Source organism: Hipposideros armiger, unplaced genomic scaffold (assembly GCF_001890085.2).
Source record: "Hipposideros armiger isolate ML-2016 unplaced genomic scaffold, ASM189008v1 scaffold_22, whole genome shotgun sequence".
Classification (NCBI taxonomy): domain Eukaryota; kingdom Metazoa; phylum Chordata; class Mammalia; order Chiroptera; family Hipposideridae; genus Hipposideros; species Hipposideros armiger.
Window position 1 is genome coordinate 2,104,478 of NW_017731372.1, and position 17,413 is coordinate 2,121,890.

General features: G+C 43.1%; 1 protein-coding gene across 1 annotated transcript in view; it reads right to left on the reverse strand.

The window, feature by feature from the left end:
* Positions 1-17,413, reverse strand: part of NIBAN1 (niban apoptosis regulator 1) — a 145,928-nt gene that overhangs the window by 2,799 nt on the left and 125,716 nt on the right. Inside the window, exons 6-11 of the mRNA XM_019635490.1 lie at positions 15,904-16,019; positions 10,000-10,104; positions 9,503-9,665; positions 5,023-5,210; positions 2,277-2,438; positions 461-571 (exon numbers count right to left, since the gene is read on the reverse strand). Of these exons, the coding sequence (XP_019491035.1) occupies positions 461-571; positions 2,277-2,438; positions 5,023-5,210; positions 9,503-9,665; positions 10,000-10,104; positions 15,904-16,019 (845 nt within the window). The remainder of the gene's footprint in view (positions 1-460; positions 572-2,276; positions 2,439-5,022; positions 5,211-9,502; positions 9,666-9,999; positions 10,105-15,903; positions 16,020-17,413) is intronic.

Genomic DNA, 17,413 nt, shown 5'->3' on the forward strand with positions numbered 1-17,413 from the left:
CAATATATCATTGATTGACCTTTGTTCTTTATATAAATAAATGACCTTTGAAACACAGAAAAAATACGTCATGACTTTTCTGACAACCCAATATTTGAAGAAAGGGACTGTGCCTTGCCTATTTTTATATTTCATGCAATACCTATCACAATGCTTTACTTATAGTGGCAGCCAATAAATATCAAGTCCAATTGTTTTGACAGTAAGCTGGGACATGCCACTTCAGCTGATGGGCAATGATGCTGAGAACATGTGGTCCCTAAAATAGCCACTAGATGGCAGGACGGGCATGAAAGTTGCATCCTGAGAACTGCTGCTGTAAGACAGTCACTTGAACCTCAGGGAGGAAAGATGGGAAAGATAAAAACAAGAAGGGGACAAGTGAAATAGAGAAGTTGGTATTTGCTACCTAACAAAGGAAACAGTTTTATGCTTCCCACAAATGAGAGAACAGCTGTACCTTTAAGACTCGGAGTTTAACCTTCTCGATGGCGACTGTAGTTTTGGAGGCCTCTCCTTGGAGATGTGGGGAAAGCAACTGCTCAAAAGTAAATACTGCATTCTCCATGAGCTAGAAACCAAAGCAACACAGAAACAGAGCAGTCAGTGGCTGGGATCGCTACCCCCAGCTCTGTCTGAGTCGGCTGGAGAGAAGGGAGGGGATGGCCATGAGTCCCCTTGGGCACTACCTTACTCTGAGGGTGACCTAGGGCAACAGGTCCTCATCCCCCTACCTGGGCTGTGAAATAAATAAGCACATGGCCATGTGGAATCAGTAAGAGGCTGGGAAATACACACACACACACACACACACACACACACACACACACACACACAATCTGTATGTACACACGTCTGTATCTTTTTTTCTCATCTCTTCTCCTTCTGCCCTGAACTTGAAAACCTGAGACCACGAGAGTGAGAATACCATCACCTCCTGAGGTCACCCCTTCCTCCATTCTCTGGTACTTGCGCAGCCAGGGCTTAACAAGATGAGGTGGGAGTCGCCTCCAATTATTCTTTGGCTGCCTTAATTCTGCACCTCCATGTTTAGGGGGATGGAAACCACCCCAGCATATATCTCTCTCCACTTTCCATCCTATCACCTCTCATCTCTGCCAGGATGGAAAGGGGGAGGCAGGGTCAGGGCTTGGTGGAGGCAGTGGCTGCCATGTTCTTGGTTCAGGAAATGGAAGCGGTTCAGATTTCTTAGTCTCTGAACTTGGGCCTGTATCAGTTTCACCAGGGTTCAGTGTTATCCAAGGGACTTCCATTCAACTATTGCTCAATTTGGTTCCTTGTGCATTTTTAATCCCTTACAACTCAGAGATTAGATAATAAGATATATCACTTTATCCTTCCTATGAGTCCCAAGGGAAAAAAAAATGCTCCTTTCTTTTCCAAGCCTGTGACCCCATGGCATCCAACACACACCTTTCTCACAGCATTCTTAACACTGCAGTGCATTTATCTAAGCATTTGTCTCCCTACCAGCTCCCTGAAGTGGGATCTGGCACAGTGTCCAGCCCCACAGCAAACGCCCCTGGAAAATCTGTGAAATAGAATGGTGTTCTTATAGTTTCAATGATCACACCCTTTCTTCATTTATAAACCACTGTAATATGGAAAGAGTTTGTGCAATTCATTCCTGTTCCTTGTGGGGGAAGAAAGGAGCCTATCCAGTAAATTCAAAAAATCCAAATATGAAGCTGTGATTGACTGACTGATTGATTCTTAACTAGGTTAGAGAATTAATTTAAGGCAGTGGATTTCAATCCTGGATGCATATTAGAAACAATGGGAATGAGAGTGGGGGAAGTTTAATAAAAATCATTAAAAATTATTTTAAATTACTAAACTTTAAAAAATTATTTTAAATTACTAAATTATATATATATATATATATATATATATATATATATATATATATATATATATATATATATAGTCAGAATCGTTGGTGGGGCCTACACATCAGCATTTCTTCAAAGCTCCCCAGGTGATTCTAATGCACAGCCAAGATTAAGAGCCCTGACTTGACAAATCATGTAATTATTAATTAATGTCGCTCTATTTCCCTGAGATGTTTCTACTCGATGACGTTCATCAGCATGGAAGACAGATGATGCCAGCTGGAAGGACCGTACTTGTCCCCACTCAGAACGATGACTAAAGCGCTTCCGGAGCTGCGCACACAGCAAACCAGTCCCCTGTGCCCGCGCTAGCTTTCCTGCTGGCTCCATCCGTGTCCCCACACACGCCCCCATCACTCCCACCTCTTGCATGTAGTTCTGCGTCCTCTGAACAACCAGGTTGACATGGGGGAACCGGAAGCGGCTCTTGAGGTCCTGCAAGCGCTCCTGCAGCGGGCTGACTTGAACATAACACGCTTCCATCTTCACAGAATCCAGCGGAAGATTCATAAGCTGGTCCAGACGCTGCGTTTTGGTGAAGGGAACAATTAAACACGTTCAGGCTGAGGAGCCATATTACATACATATTACATAGATTTGAAACAATCAAATGTGTGTTATTAAGTTGAATCACGTATTGGATCACTGCATCTGTGACATCTTCAACTGTCCTACTTCCCTCTTTTAGTGGGTCCCTGGGGCAGCGCTATTGCTAGGACAGAGGTTGGGAGAAGAACCAGCTGCACAGCGTGAGGACCCTGGGATGCATTCAGGGGGATGCCAGTCTTCTAAACTCTTAATGGATTCCCAGCTCCCACTTGCAGAATTTCAGAACTAGGGAGGCAGGCTCTTTGGTATTGCTGCTGAGCCCACAAGCCCCCACCGCCCTCTTTAATGAGTGACGTCCTTCTCAGAAAACCCCAGGGAGGTCAGGATGCTCCCCTGGACTCCTGGACTCTGGGGGTGAAGCCAGAGTCCCTATAGTTATTTGAGGCTGTCACTGCCCACTGGGCTTCCGTCTGTTATAGGTTCACTGTGGTGTTAGTGGATGGGGGGTGGGAGATAGGAAGAGGCCTGGCCTAGGAGAGGTATCCAGTTTGAAAAACTTGGGGGTCCCTCCTCCTCTAGTTTGCACAGTGATGACTTGATCAGTGAGGCCATATGGCTTCTAACAAGAGAACAGTGACAAACCTCATCTGCTAAAGACCCTGAGTGTTATCAACATAATCTTACACGATGAGGGTCGTTGCCAACAGAACGCATTTTATTTCCCAAGCTTATTTAAAAATGATTTTTTAAATTGAGTATTGGAGATCTAGAATAAACATGAGAGTGGGTAAAGAGAAGACAGAAAGGTGCTGAAAATGGAGGCCTCAGGAGAATTGAGGCGTACATAAAGTGAGTATGAATAATACAGGATGTGCTGTCTGATTTTCAGGTCACAGAAAAGAGATAAATCTAGATTTCTAGATTTCCGTAAACAGGAATTTTAAAAGGGCCCATCTTCATTGTGTTTGTAATGGGAGCACATTACTCCCTTTAAGAAGTGAGTTATGGAGAGCGCCACTAAAGGAATTCATGATCAAAAATATGCTGTTCAACTCATCACACAATATGAAATGTGTCTATTTTAAAGAAACATCAGTTAAGCAGACAAGAGAGGAAACATTGATTACCACTTTGCTCCTATCAGACAGGTGTAAGTTTAAACACCAATCTCTGATGGGAATACGGGGAGAAAGTCCCCTGCCATACACAGTTGGTGGAAATGTAAAATTTAAATCCTTTTTTTTGCAATGCAAATGGAAATATACCTGTTACCATGAGAAAGGAACCTACTTTCAACCTAGAAATCCTGTCCTAGGAGTCTACCCCATAGAAATGAACGCATAAGAATGTATGCAATGAAGTTATTTATAACAACTTCATTCAGTAGCAGCAACATTTGGATAGGTGAATAAAACATACATAAAACATTTATGCAGCCATTACAAAGAAAGGATTTAGAGCTAGAACAGTTAACTTGCAAACAGTTCCATGAGGTATTTTTGAATAAGAATACTGATAAATAGAGTAGTGTATGTAACATAATCTCATTTTTCTAAGAGCAAGCTATCTAAAAAAAAAAATAGCCTATACATGTTGTGTGTGTTTTATATGCTATATAAGCATGGGGCAAAGTATAGAATGGTACATGCTAAGGTGTTAACACTAGCTCTTGAGAGGAGGTGGGTGGTATTGGGGAGGAGGGAGAGTAAAGGTAAGTTAAATAAAGGCTGCAGTAAGGAACCTCAAAATATTCACAAAGTGATCTTGTTTATGTACAATGACATGTGTACATATGTATGTATAAAGAAATATGAAAGGAAAAGGAACAGAGGTATCTGGTTCTAGCCACTGACTTATAGGGATGTCTACCATGATATGTTCAAGTGTAAAACCAGGTTGGAAGTTAGTCTGTCAGTGATTCTCACACTTTTGGGTGCATCGAATCCTCTGGAGGTCTTGTGAAAACACACTGTTGGGCCTACCCCAGAGTTCCTGATTCAGTAGATGGTTGGCGGGGGCCTGAGAATTTGCATTATGAACAGCCACGTAATGATGCGGCTGCTGCTGGTCCAGGGACCACACTTTGGGAAACATTTTATCATGAGTCTACATTGTTGCAAGCAAACAAACCAACAAACAAAATTTAGATAAGTGAGGATATATGCTTATACATTTGCATGAACAAGGAAAAAAGATGTGAAATCACACACTAAGCTCCTTCCAGCAGTTCATTAAGACAGTTGGGAATGAAGGTGGCCTAGGAATTGGTGGGGGACAAGGATTGGATAGGGATGGGTGATCAATTTTGTCCGTATGTATATTCGAGTCTATTGTTTCACTGGTACATGCGTGTCATTATTTTTGCAACTTGAAAACCATTAATAAAGGAACTCAGCTGGATGGATGGATGAATGGGCTGGTCGAATGAATGGATGGAAGGAAGGGAGGAGGAATGGCAGGAAGGACAGAAGGAAAGAATGGATAAATGCAGATAAAGCCCCACAGAAAAGGCGGCCCCAGGCAGACGGTTCACACTCAACTCTTTGGCTTCTTATCCTACCTCCTTGAGCTGGGCACTGTCTTGGGTGGTCTGAAAGCTCTGGTTAAGCTCATCCACTTCTTTCTCAAAGAGTGAGCGTATTTCACTGAATCCCGAGCTCACCGGTCCCATTAGCTCCTCCAGAATGGACGCCAGGAATGGTTGCACATTCTCCGCACAGCTTTTCTCTACTGGTTGGGCCACCATCGCTGAGGTAGGAAACAGCCAGAAAAGCATGACTTTTGGCAAAACTGGATTCAAAGGCACTAGAGCCAGGCCAGGGCTGGACAGTGAGTGTCCCACAGAGCCATTTAACAGTCAAGGAAAGCTCAACTGGTAAGACAGACCAGCACAGTGATGGAAAACCATTAGATGCTTTGAGAAATGGAACAAACAGAATCTCTCCCTTCCCGAAGCATCCCTCTGCCCTGAGATGAAATGCATTTTTCTGCTTGGTCCCTAAAAACGTGCACTGCTTAATACAAAAAAGAAAATGCCGGCGACCCACCAATTTACCATCAATCATCGTTATTATATATGCATAGTTTGTCTTCCAAAACCACAATTCATTAAGTTTTTTTTAAATTGAGGAATAGCTGACATATAACATTATATTAGTTTCGGGTGTACACATAATGATTCGATATTCATAAATAACAATTTATTAAGTTTTAACTCTTTTGTTTACGAGCTAATCAGTCGGTATAATTCAATTCCTCTCTCTCCTCCTCAAGATAACTTTTTAAAAACTCAAGCACAGTCTTTTCTTGGGCAAATGGAAACAAATTCCTTTCAGCTTGCCACCCCACCTCCCATTCTCACCCTCAATTTTTAGAAAACACTATTTTTTTTCCTGATAATGAAGGGCAACACGCACAGTGACAAAAATGTGCAGCGTACAGAAACTTATAGAGGGAGGAGAAGAATGTGACCATACTCCTGCTTCCCAGAGGCAAATACTGCCCTTTGATTTAGAAGAGGAAGGACACAGTGAAGATTCTGATTCAGTACGTCTCGGTAGGACACGGAAATCTGCATTTTTTCGGTGCTAAGGTGATTCTCACATCAGCTAGGTTTGGGAGCCGTAACATAGTGAAGAAAGCCTGAGCTGGAAGAAGCGTGAGCTTGCTCCATGGAGGCTAGCTTTGTGGAGCTGGGTATCATGTAGTCTTGTCATAGCATGACGACTGAGAAGGAAGTACAAACTCATCTGGGGGGGGGTCCAAGTCTTCCATTTTACAGATGGAAAAATAGAGGCCTGGAGACCTTTGATGGCTTGACCAAGGTCATACCCTCATTTGCAGAAACAGGATAATTTAAGTGTATTTCTCAAGTTTTTATTGGCAAAGAACTTGCTGACAGGGAGATATTGGCCACATTTTTACTTGATTTTGCAGAAACATTTCACAGGGTTTTGAGGCTTCATACTGCCTCTTATTCTGAAAATCTGAGATGAGCCATACCATTAATACTCTGACTCACTCACAGGTATTTAGGATAGGAAATATTAAACAGGTCATAGAATTACAAAGGGAAAAAAAAAACCTTTCAATTGTGTGACTCAAATACGAAACAAATACTCTATGACTCTGAAAAATCACGTGCTTGATACCATAATGCAAATTTGTTTGCCAGAAGATTAAATGAATTATTTATCAATTAACTGTGAGAGAAGAAATATTTGAGAAGCATCTAATTGAAATTTCAGAATAATCATGAACACGGGTAATATATAGCAAACGTTCCTCAGCAGCTGGCCGATTTCCCCTGCTGGGTGGGGGTGGAGATAGGCACAGGGGCCGTGGGAGGGCACGGTCCCCACTGCCTGCTGCCCCTAATTTTATGTACCCCATGTGCTCCAGCCCCCTCTCTGCACTTTTATTCAGCATTCCTTTTACCTGTGTCTTCCTTCTTCCACCTCTGCTCATACACTCCTATTCACGTCTTCAAGACCCAGTTCAAATGGCACCCACGTGGGACAGCCTAATTTCCCGGAATAACCACACGGCTTCCTGAACTGTGCTCCTTTATGGGGCGAATACATTTTACATCCCACAGAGCCATGCTCTGCTATTTTTAAAAAATGTAGAGATGCTGCTGTGATGATTACTGTGCTGTGACCCTTTCATTCATGAGTCATGATGGCCGCTGTGGAGAAGGTTCCACTGAGTGGTGAAGAGTGAAAGAGCTGGAATTGGAGGGGTGTGGAGCCTGACTCGGCCCCACTCCAGCTGTGGAATCAGGGGCAAGTTACTTAATCTTTGCCTCCGTTTTCTTACCTATAAATTGGAGATCATAGGAGTAATTTATTCTTAGGGTTATGGTGAGGATGAAATGAGCTTCCTATGTGTAGAGTGATTAGAACAGTATGTGGCACTCTGGAAGTACTCAGTCACCGTTAGCTCTTATTGTACCTGTTGGCATTATCATTTTGTCCCAATCAACCAGTGCTACAGTAGTAGTCTCCTTATGAGGGGCCCGCATCCTTTTCTGAAGTTGAAATGGTTCCTGGCTGAGAACCGCTGTGCTCTCTGTTCCTGCCCCTCTAACGGCATTTATCATGTTTTCCCTTCTGTTTCAGGATGGGTGACATGCCTCATATCCTCTCCACTTGTAAAATCATGCTGTCTTTTTTGAATTCTCATAGCCCTTGTATTCAGCAGGAGCACAATAAAAGTTTAATGAAATGGATAAATAATTGTGGAGCAGAGTGAAAGGCTGCTCGAGAGTTATATGGGAAGTAACGGAGCGATCACTACTTAATATTCTCAAAGACTTTTCAAAACCCAAAGCCCTCAATCGATGCAGCCTGAAGTATACTTCCTTATTTTAAAGGTGGAGAGCCTTTTAAACACATGTAAAACGTGTTTCGGAAGTCCCATTTTTAAAAGACTTCATCATGACTTCCCTTCAAGGCTTCTTACAGGAAACAAGCACTAGTCCAGGCAGAATCTTTTCCCATCTTATGTGGAATATACTGGAACTACAGAGATTTAGGCAAGAGAGAAAAGAGGGAGGCTGGTTTAATTCAGGGCATGAGAAAGACCACAGGCAGGCCCAGCTCAGCCCCAGATAAGAGGAATATGGGCACAGGAGTTGGGTGTTGGCACTTTTAAGTTGTATAAAGTATTTCTCTGGATCAGTTCTAGATGAACTCTACAGTCAACCCTAGATCAGTTCTGCTACTGGAGGAAGAAGAGACATGGATAATAGGACACAGAAAACACTCTGAAGTTCAGTTGTACCTGGCTGTGGAAGGCATGGCGTGAACAGACACACAGCGTCAGGCATGCACACCTTCACTGTAGCTATGCCTCCTCCAACCTCCCCTCGGTGGGACCTGTTCCAAGAGCCCTGAAGCAAGGTGGGCGCGAAGTGCAGAGGACAACCCACCAAGCACACATCCCTTGGTAGATTCCAAGTCTTCTGAGTACAGGACCTGGGTCTTCCCTGTTCACTGCTAAAGCTCCATCGCCTTGCTCAGAAAGACTTAGTAAATATTTTTGAATGAATGAGTGAGCGAGTGAATAATCTGAGACTTGATGATGTAAGGAGATTGTTGATAATCACGGATAAGGCAGCGTGCTATTCCTCTGAAATGACGCTCAGTGTGATGTGTCTGTTGAGATGTAGGAATGGATAACAATAGGATTCTATCCTGTAGAACCTTTAGAGGCCATCTAAGGCCTCTTGAGAGACATTAGGCAAGCTTTTTTATTTTTGATCAAAAGCCAGACAGTGAACATCTGGGGCTTTGTGGTCCATAAGGTCTCAGTTGCAACTACTCAACTCTGCCCGCGTAGCATGAAAGCAGCCACAGACAATGCGTAAATGAACAGGCATGGCTGATTTCCAGTAAAACATTCTTTACAAAAATAGGTGGATGGCTAGATTTGACCCAAGGGCTACCACTGGCTGACCCCACTCTCATGGGTGCCTGTGATTTCAGAGAACACAGATGCACACAGAAGTCAAGTGACCTTCCTGAGTCCCCATGACTGGCTAATGTTGGAGCTGGGACTAGAATCCAGATTTACCGAGTCTAAGCCAAAACCTTTTCTTCTTTTCAAAGGAAAAGGCGTTTATGTATCAATTCAAATATTCACTGTGAGCCTGCATATACCAGGCATGGTACTAGGCACTGGGTATACCTGAGTGAACCAGGTCAACATAGCCCTGCTTGTAGAGCCTTACAACAGAGAAAGAAAGGGGCGGAAGCCCTGACAAGTCAATGTAAGAAGTGCCACAACAGGGGATGTGCAGATGGTGTCGGAATACACCACAAGGCAAGAAGCAAAATGTCCTCCACCTCGCGTGGCTGAAGTTTCCATGGGGAGGCCCTTCACAGTACCTCTAAGCATGGTCCCTATGACAACCATTATCACCTCTTTGCAGTCCCCTCAGTGTACTTCTCCTCAAAAACCATGAATTCTAACTGTGCAGTGGAGCCCTACGTGCACAGCTTATTTCATTGGTAACAGTAGGGATGATCTCTACTGACCTTTGATCTTTCCAGTTAAAAAGTTCTTTGAGTTCACAATCTGATCCATGTCCGAACGGATGGTTCCTTCCAGGCCCTTCGTCAGAGCTCTGCATTCCTCCTTCAAGCCACTTAATCCTTCTGAAACTTGATGCTGAACCAGGTTGTAAGCCTCCTCAAGGAGCTGCAACAGAGAGCAACACATACATCGAGGCTCTGTCCCTGGGAGTGCCTGACACAAAGGCAGGGAGGAGGATTAATCGCAGACTACCGTAACGTCAACACAACTGCACACGCACTCTAATTTCTCTCTCAAAGTTTAAGTCTGTTTGGATTAGTCCTCACGTAAGTGAGACTGAGCAGGCTCAAGGTAGGCATTTCTCCACCCCGAGAAGGAATTATTTTACAAAAAGAAAAAAAAAACACACAAAAAAAACAACAAAACGCTGCCCGAAAAAGGGAAGGGAAGGGAATGCTTATTTTGAGTGGCACAGTTGCAGAGCAAAATCATCACTTACACCGAACCAGGCCCTCTTTCTGTCGTTCTTCTTCCCCTTCATTTTAGGCAGAAGGTCTGTCTGAAGGGTCGGCAGCAGTTCCTCCATCACCAGGTTACTCAGGATCTGCAGAGCGGACGAGGGCCCCAGAGTCAGTTGGTTGGTGATGGCTGCACCTGAGCATCAGGCCAACTGAAGATGTCCTGACCGGCCGTCCCTGTCCTGGCTATGTAAGATGGTCCTGAGCTACCTGAAATCTGTTAGGGTAACAGTTTCTCCCTGGGTCCAAGGCCATGGAAATCTCAGCTAAGACAATTTAGAGGGTGAACGTTCTTAAACATCTGCAAGGAACCTTAACATCGGCTAATGTTTTCCCATCGGAAAGGACAAATTCCTCAAACTTCTAAGAGTCAAACTAGAAGAATCGAGTGCATTTAGGATAAGAGGGAAAACTTTAATTACGGATAAGGGCATTCAATTGTGAAGGGGGTCGGGCTTGGTTGTGGTGGCTTGACTCCTTGTTTGAATCCCCCGAGACCATCATTCCTCCTCAAACTCCCTTGGGATCTAAATGTCTTTGCCTTTACTGTCCCCTGAACCCCACCTCCACCCTCTTTAAAGTTTAGAAAAAGAAGAGAGTAATAAATACTTTGGAACAACTAGACATTTGTGAAATGAGCAGGATGTAGGAAGGGGAGGTCTAAAGTTTTCAGGGTGTTTCTTTTAAAAAATGATTCCCAAATCTCTCCTAAAATTGTGTTCAATTCAATAAAAATGTTTCCTCTGAACCTGAGCAGTGCTTCATGTCCCCACATAATAGTCCATGTGACACTAGCCTCTCCTCCTTCACACCTCCGCCTATTGAAGCAGTTTTATTGTTTCGATTCACTTTCACTATGAGTCTTTTGGAGCTCACATCTCAGCTTTCAATATCAGGCAGCAGACCAAAATTTACAAAAGAATAAGACTCATTTTGGGAATGGAGGAAGGCATAAAAATAAAGACTCATTTGACATCTGCTCTACGAATTTCAAATAGCATTGGTCCAGAATAATTGAAATCCAAATTAAGCTCCAGGAATTAAGTAAGATTTTTCTCTGAGTGCATCAGTTAACCTCATGCTGGTGGAAATACTCAGGACTCACTAGAGGCTGCTTTTCACCAGGTCTCTGTTACAGCAAGGTGTAACTGAACTAAACAAAACAGGAACCCTCCCAGTGTGGAGGTGGGCAAGCCATCCAGTCCTGCGTGCCTGTGGGTTCCTGGGAGAGAGGGCTGCTCGGGTCAATGCAGCAAGTGGGGGTTGGGAGTTCAGGGGGTGGGGTGGGGTCAGGGCTGTCATCTGCAAAGTGGAACTTTGTGGTGTGGCTAAGATTATAATGGGGATAGGATTTCCACTAGTCCTGGTAATTCATTGGTGGGGATGTTGTTTACCTTTCTTAATTAACCATTCTCTTGGGGCAGTCAAGAGGTGAACCAGCATTTTTTGAGAACTTAAGAACTTGATATGCACAAACTCCATGGAAATCAGCAGGTCCAACAATTAGATTCAAGTAGGTAATTAATAACCCATGGACTTCCATTTTGCTCAGTGGAGTAAGTTCTTGTTTGGAACACATCTGCCCAAGAGTGATGAAAGTGTGGCATTGGTGGAGTGAGCTAAGAGCATAAGGAGGCTGAAGCCAGGACTTAAAATCAATGGGAAATATTATCTCAGCTGAAAAGCGTTCAAGGTAATTACCCTAATAATAACAATTGCTCTAATTCATCCCTTTGCAGAGAGTGGTTTGAATCTGAGCATAAGCATGAAGGGGGCGTTGAAAAGAAGAAAATAGTACGAAGGCCAAAGAAAGAGAATGCTCCATCTAGGTGGGTTTATAGGTTTTTTTTAGTCTTTTCCATATCATGTTCCAAGAAATTCGGTTCTCTTTTATAACTTAGGGAATTGAAAAGGAATATATCTGGGGAAAATAAAAGGCGGGGAATGGGGTGGGGTGCAAGTTAGGAGGCTTAGGGACAGCCACAGGGCAGGCAGGGCCTCTGGGTGCTAAGGCCCAACTGTGCCTCATCTCAACACCGTCATCCTCTTCCTCTAACTCCAAAACATGTGGACAAGGCCTAAAAAACGTGGATAGTTTTCTTGTCTTGAAACTACTCTGTTCTGTGGGAACACTGCTCTCTCGGCTCATCCAGTTAATTTAAAGGCAAATAATACAAATATCCAATAACTGTAAATACTTTACATGTTGCAAAATGCTTTCCCTCATGCCCTCATTTGATACACTTATATTATATTGACAAGTAGAACATATATTTACTGGTGTACAAACACAGTTGTTCTCCCTTATCTGCGGGCGACACATTCCAAGACCCCCAGTGGATGCCTGAAACCACAGATAGTACCAAACCCTACATATACTAAGTTTTTCCCAATACATATATACCTATGATAGGGTTTAATTTATGAGTTAGGCATAATAAGATATTAATACCAATAATTATACAATATAACAATTATAATAATATACTGTAATAAAAGTTATGTGAATGTGGTCTCTTGCTCTCTCTGATAACTGATCTGATAATCGAGGTGGTACTAAGTGATTGACAGGTGGGTAGCATGTACAGTATGGATACTTTTATGTTGGACAAAGGGATGAATCACGTCCCCAGATGGGATGGAGCAGGACTGCGAGAGATTTCATCACGCTACTCAGGGCTGTGAGAGATTTAAAACTTATTGTTTATTTCTGGAATTTTCCATTTAGTATTTTTGGACTGTGGTTGACCAAGGGTAACTGAAACTGTGGAAAATGAAACGGCGGATAATGGAGGGGGGGGGACTGTATTTTCATCTGAATTAATATTCTGTATTAATACTGTATTAATGGTCTGCCAGGTGAGTTCATCTAAGATATTTGCTTTGCCTGGACACTTGCCTAAAATAACCATTGCCTGAAGGGCCTGCCATACTTGCTGTGTGAGTCATAACTGTGGAAATAATAATGTAACAATGATGAAAATCTGAATACAGGCCCCTAGGGGAGTGGGGGTTAGGACAATGTTATGATTAAGTTCTTAGCGGACATGAAGGAACAACGCAAATAAACCCAGTGTTTTAAACAAAAGATGTCATATTCTCAAACTCAGCAATCCACGCCGTTTTCTTTAACTACTTGGTAGCTCCTTTGGGCCGTTGGCCTCTTTTTTGCTGTGAGTCTCAGGACAGATGCTGCTTCAGCTCTGTTTACCAGTGGTTACAGTGAAGTTTACCCTGATGGCTCAAAACACATTTCTGTCACAGGCTGGCTTTGTGACTTCAGCCAACTCCTCTGAATGTTCTGTCACTGGAGGGTGCTGGACAAATGATCCTGACATACCCTTCCAGCACTCACATTTTATGAGTCTGCAATTTCACCAAAAATGCTCAGGTTCCTGAGGGAGCAAAACTTCTGGGATCACTTGCTAACTCCAGCTTTTACTGATCTCGTCTCTAGTTTGTGTTTTGCTTTCCCACTTATTGTATTTTTTTTTTTAGTTGGGGAACAGTGAGTTTTTCCAGGACCCGTCAGCTCCAAATCAAGTCAATTTCAATCTAGTTGCAGGAGGGTGCAGCTCAGTGGCCCATGTGGGGATCGAACTGGCAACATTGGTGTTTTGAGCACTGCGTTCTAACCAACTGAGCTAGCCAGCTGCCCCAACTCCAAGTTGAGTCGAATAGTTGTTTCAGTCTAGCTGTGGAGGGTGCAGCGGCAACTTTGGGGTTATGAGCATTGAGCTCTAACCAACTGAGCTAACCAGCCACCCCATTTATGGTATTTTTATACTGCCATATTAGCACCTTCCTATGACTACTTCATGCTCACGCTGTGTGATGTTCGTATATGTACAGACCCACACAGGTAGCCCCACACACTTCTAACGCTGCTTTTCTCTCTGGATGTTTCTAGGTAGGTCTTGCCTCACTGAGATGGCAGAGGATGAGTCATTTAGTTTTCTCGCACCTCAGAGCACTTCACACATGTCAGCCCAAAGTAAAAAGCAGAAAATCAACAAAGGCAAACACAACAAACTCAATACTCAACACCCCGAAAGGATTTCTTAAGAACCTGCTTTCAATGGCATTGTGAAGGAATGAATGTGAGGGGACAGGAGATTTCAAACGAAAGACAAAAATTAAGCAAGTGGCACAGCTCAATTCAAGGAGCTAAATAATTGTGTAACTCAGCCTATTCCATGGCCGGTGTTGCTCTTTCCCCGGGACCGGGAATCAGAAGCTATTGTTTCCTTTGACATTTGACCCCTTAGCATGTGACCTTGAAACAGGGCAGGGACCATCCTTCCTTGCCAATCTCTGATGACTATCACCCAGCATAGTGCCTGGCATCTAGCTGGGTGACTCATTAAATAGCTGTTGAATGGATAACACTGGGCAAGTCACTTAACAGTTATTTGCCTCCCTCAGTTTTCTCATTTACAAAATGGAAAGAGTAATAGCTGCTCTACCCAACTCATTAGATTGGTAAGATGAACAGATAGGATTTAAACATTAAAATGTATCACACAGAGACATGCTAATACCGGTTTATCTATTAAATATGTTTGTTTATGTGACAGGCCTACCAGGGTCAAATATTGGGTTGTCGGAAAAGTCATGACGCATTTTTGCAATGAAAAACATAGAGAAAATACGTCATGGCTTTTCCGACCGCCCAGTGCTTCAGCCTCCCCTTATGCTTTTGCTTTTCTTTTTGGCATAAGTACAATGAGTCCTTAGTCAGCTCAGATTTACAAATGGAAGTACTTCCCCAAAATATCAGAAACCAAGAACTGGTCAAACTTCTTGCATAAGTCCTCAGGATGGGAAATAAATGAGTTTAGAATCCACCAAAACATAATAATAAGATTCTGAGTCATATGGTAAAATGATAAAGACTAGCCCCATCATCATGTGAAAATGTTTTCAGCTTTGAATGTTTAATGGCAGGGTGCCATCTTGTATCTTCCAAATATTGTTCCCTAATAACAAATTTCATTGGCCCCCTAAAGAGGCACTCTGGGAGATGAGGGGAAATTAAAGAATACCATTCTTGGGCCCTGTGTGCCCCTAATTAAATAATGCCCCTGCCCGGCCTCCTCTTTCTGGCTAAATCAGCCGTGTGATTGGCATCCTTGTGGAGGATGCGCTCACCTCATGACACACAGTTTCCTTGGAGATCTGTAACAACGTCCCTGGGACCAAGGCCACCGAGGTGCTTAGCCCATGACTGGCATTTAATTAAGGTCATTGGAAACTATACTGGACCACCGAGGATGAAAAACTAGAAAAGGTGAATGAAATGTATAAAAAACTGTCTAATGCTTTTAAAATATGTCTCCTTTAATTACTTCATTTATAAATCATTCAATAGATAAAGACAACTGTGTGCCAAATACTTTTTCCAACATCTCATTGAATTCTCATGAAGCGGCAAGGCAAACATCATTCTTATTTCTTTCAGAGGAGTAACGTGAGATTAAAAGAGGTTAAATAACTTGGTAACATTTAATCCAAGTCGGCTGACGGAAAGCCCCACCACACACTTAGCACCAAACCACACTGTTGATATTTGCTTCTGCTCTGAAAGCATGAGGTCATCTGAAAAAGAATAACCATTTCTATAGAAAAAAAGTAGAAGCAGCCCCTCCCATTGCACTTGCAGTATTTGGGGTACCCTATTAGGTGCCCGGTCTGGTGGTCTCTGGAATGGGTGCCCAACAGTGGGCTTGCTGGCCAAGTGCTTTTAGACAATGAGAGAAATGGTCCCTGGAACCACATCTTCCAGCCTTGCCACTTTTTTGTTTGTTTATTTGATTGTTTATTATGACCCTGACCTCCTACCAGCCAGATAGAGAAACGATCCAGAATTCTGAGCCCCATGTTACCTGGATTTCATCCCCGGTGATCATTTCCCACGAGCCATAATGACCCTTCTCCTGTCGGAAGAATTGCAGAGCTTCTAAAAAGGCTTGGGCTTCAAACGTTGTCTGCTTCATATAATCTGAAAGAAAGAGGCAAGGGCATTTAGCAAAAAAAATAAAAAAGTTCACATTTGTTCATGGTTCTTCCAGTGTAATGGTTTGGACACGTACCATTACCTGACTATTATAAAGAACAGAATTATGAAACATAGAAAAGTTAGGCAAGTACTGAATTCACAGTTCATCTGCAGGTGTACATCACATTTCTTGCACACCATACCAGCTGATCAATTCTACCAGTTCCTGAGCACCCTGGTGAGGACTAGCAACAGATCTGTCCCCCTCTCTCTCTTATAATTGCTTCCCTCTTTCAGGTATCTGGGCACCTGGTGACCTTATACAACCAGCTGTAACACCTCACACTAAGGCAGAACATTCCTTAATGGTACCTCGTGGATCCACGGTATCCATCCCTTCCCAGTTTCCTCAACAAAACTCCAACTTCTTTGTGATCTGATACCAATTTCTGTCAAAAGGACATCAATATCATATGCTGATTTATGCAAATGAAGGGTGATCATTGCTAACATTTATATAGCAGGATATTGTTCTAAGCTCGTTATGTACTTCATTGAAACCTCATGGAAACCTCTGAGATGAATATCATTATTATCCCTATTATACAGACGAGGAGACTGAAACCACAGAAAAATGAATTGATTACCTAAGGTCACACGGGTAGTAAGGGTGTCAATTCCGGCAGTCTGACTCCGGAGCCTACTTCTAACAACTACACAATACTACCTCACATTCTACTCTTATTGGTTTGCCCTTCCAAGCACGCTGGATTTTAAAAGGTGTCATATCTGAAAGGTGATATCCTGCCACAAAGAAATGAATATCTGATGGTATGATTTTAAGTGTGGTTGAGGAAACGGGCTGAATGGCCTTCTCAGAAGTCCACAAATCACACCATGTATGTGAATGTCTTCATTTCTGCTATGGACTGAGTGTTTATGTCCCTCAAAATTCATATGTTGAAACCTTAATCTTCAATGCGACAATATTTGGAGATGGGGCCTTTGGGAAGTAATTAGGTCATGAAGGCAGAGCCCTCATGATGGGATTAGTGACCTTATAAGAAGAAACACGAATGACATGGCAGAGGCTGGGAGGGAAGGCTAGCTGATCCTCACAGCCACGTTTGCCCCTCTCACCCAGCTTCTACCCTCCTGGGGCTGGTCTTACTGGAGACCTGTTGGGTCCACATTTTTTTCCGATACTTTCACTTCTATTCTCCTTTCTTTTGGGAACTATCCTCTGAAAATAAAGACAGGCTTTTCCAGGACTGCCTTCCCACACCCCCTAAAAAGAAAAAACATAAACTCTCACCCCTACCTCCCCAGACAATGGATCTACCAGTGCTTTGATCTTGGAGTTCAAAGACTATGGTATTTTGGGCCGGCAGAGTGGC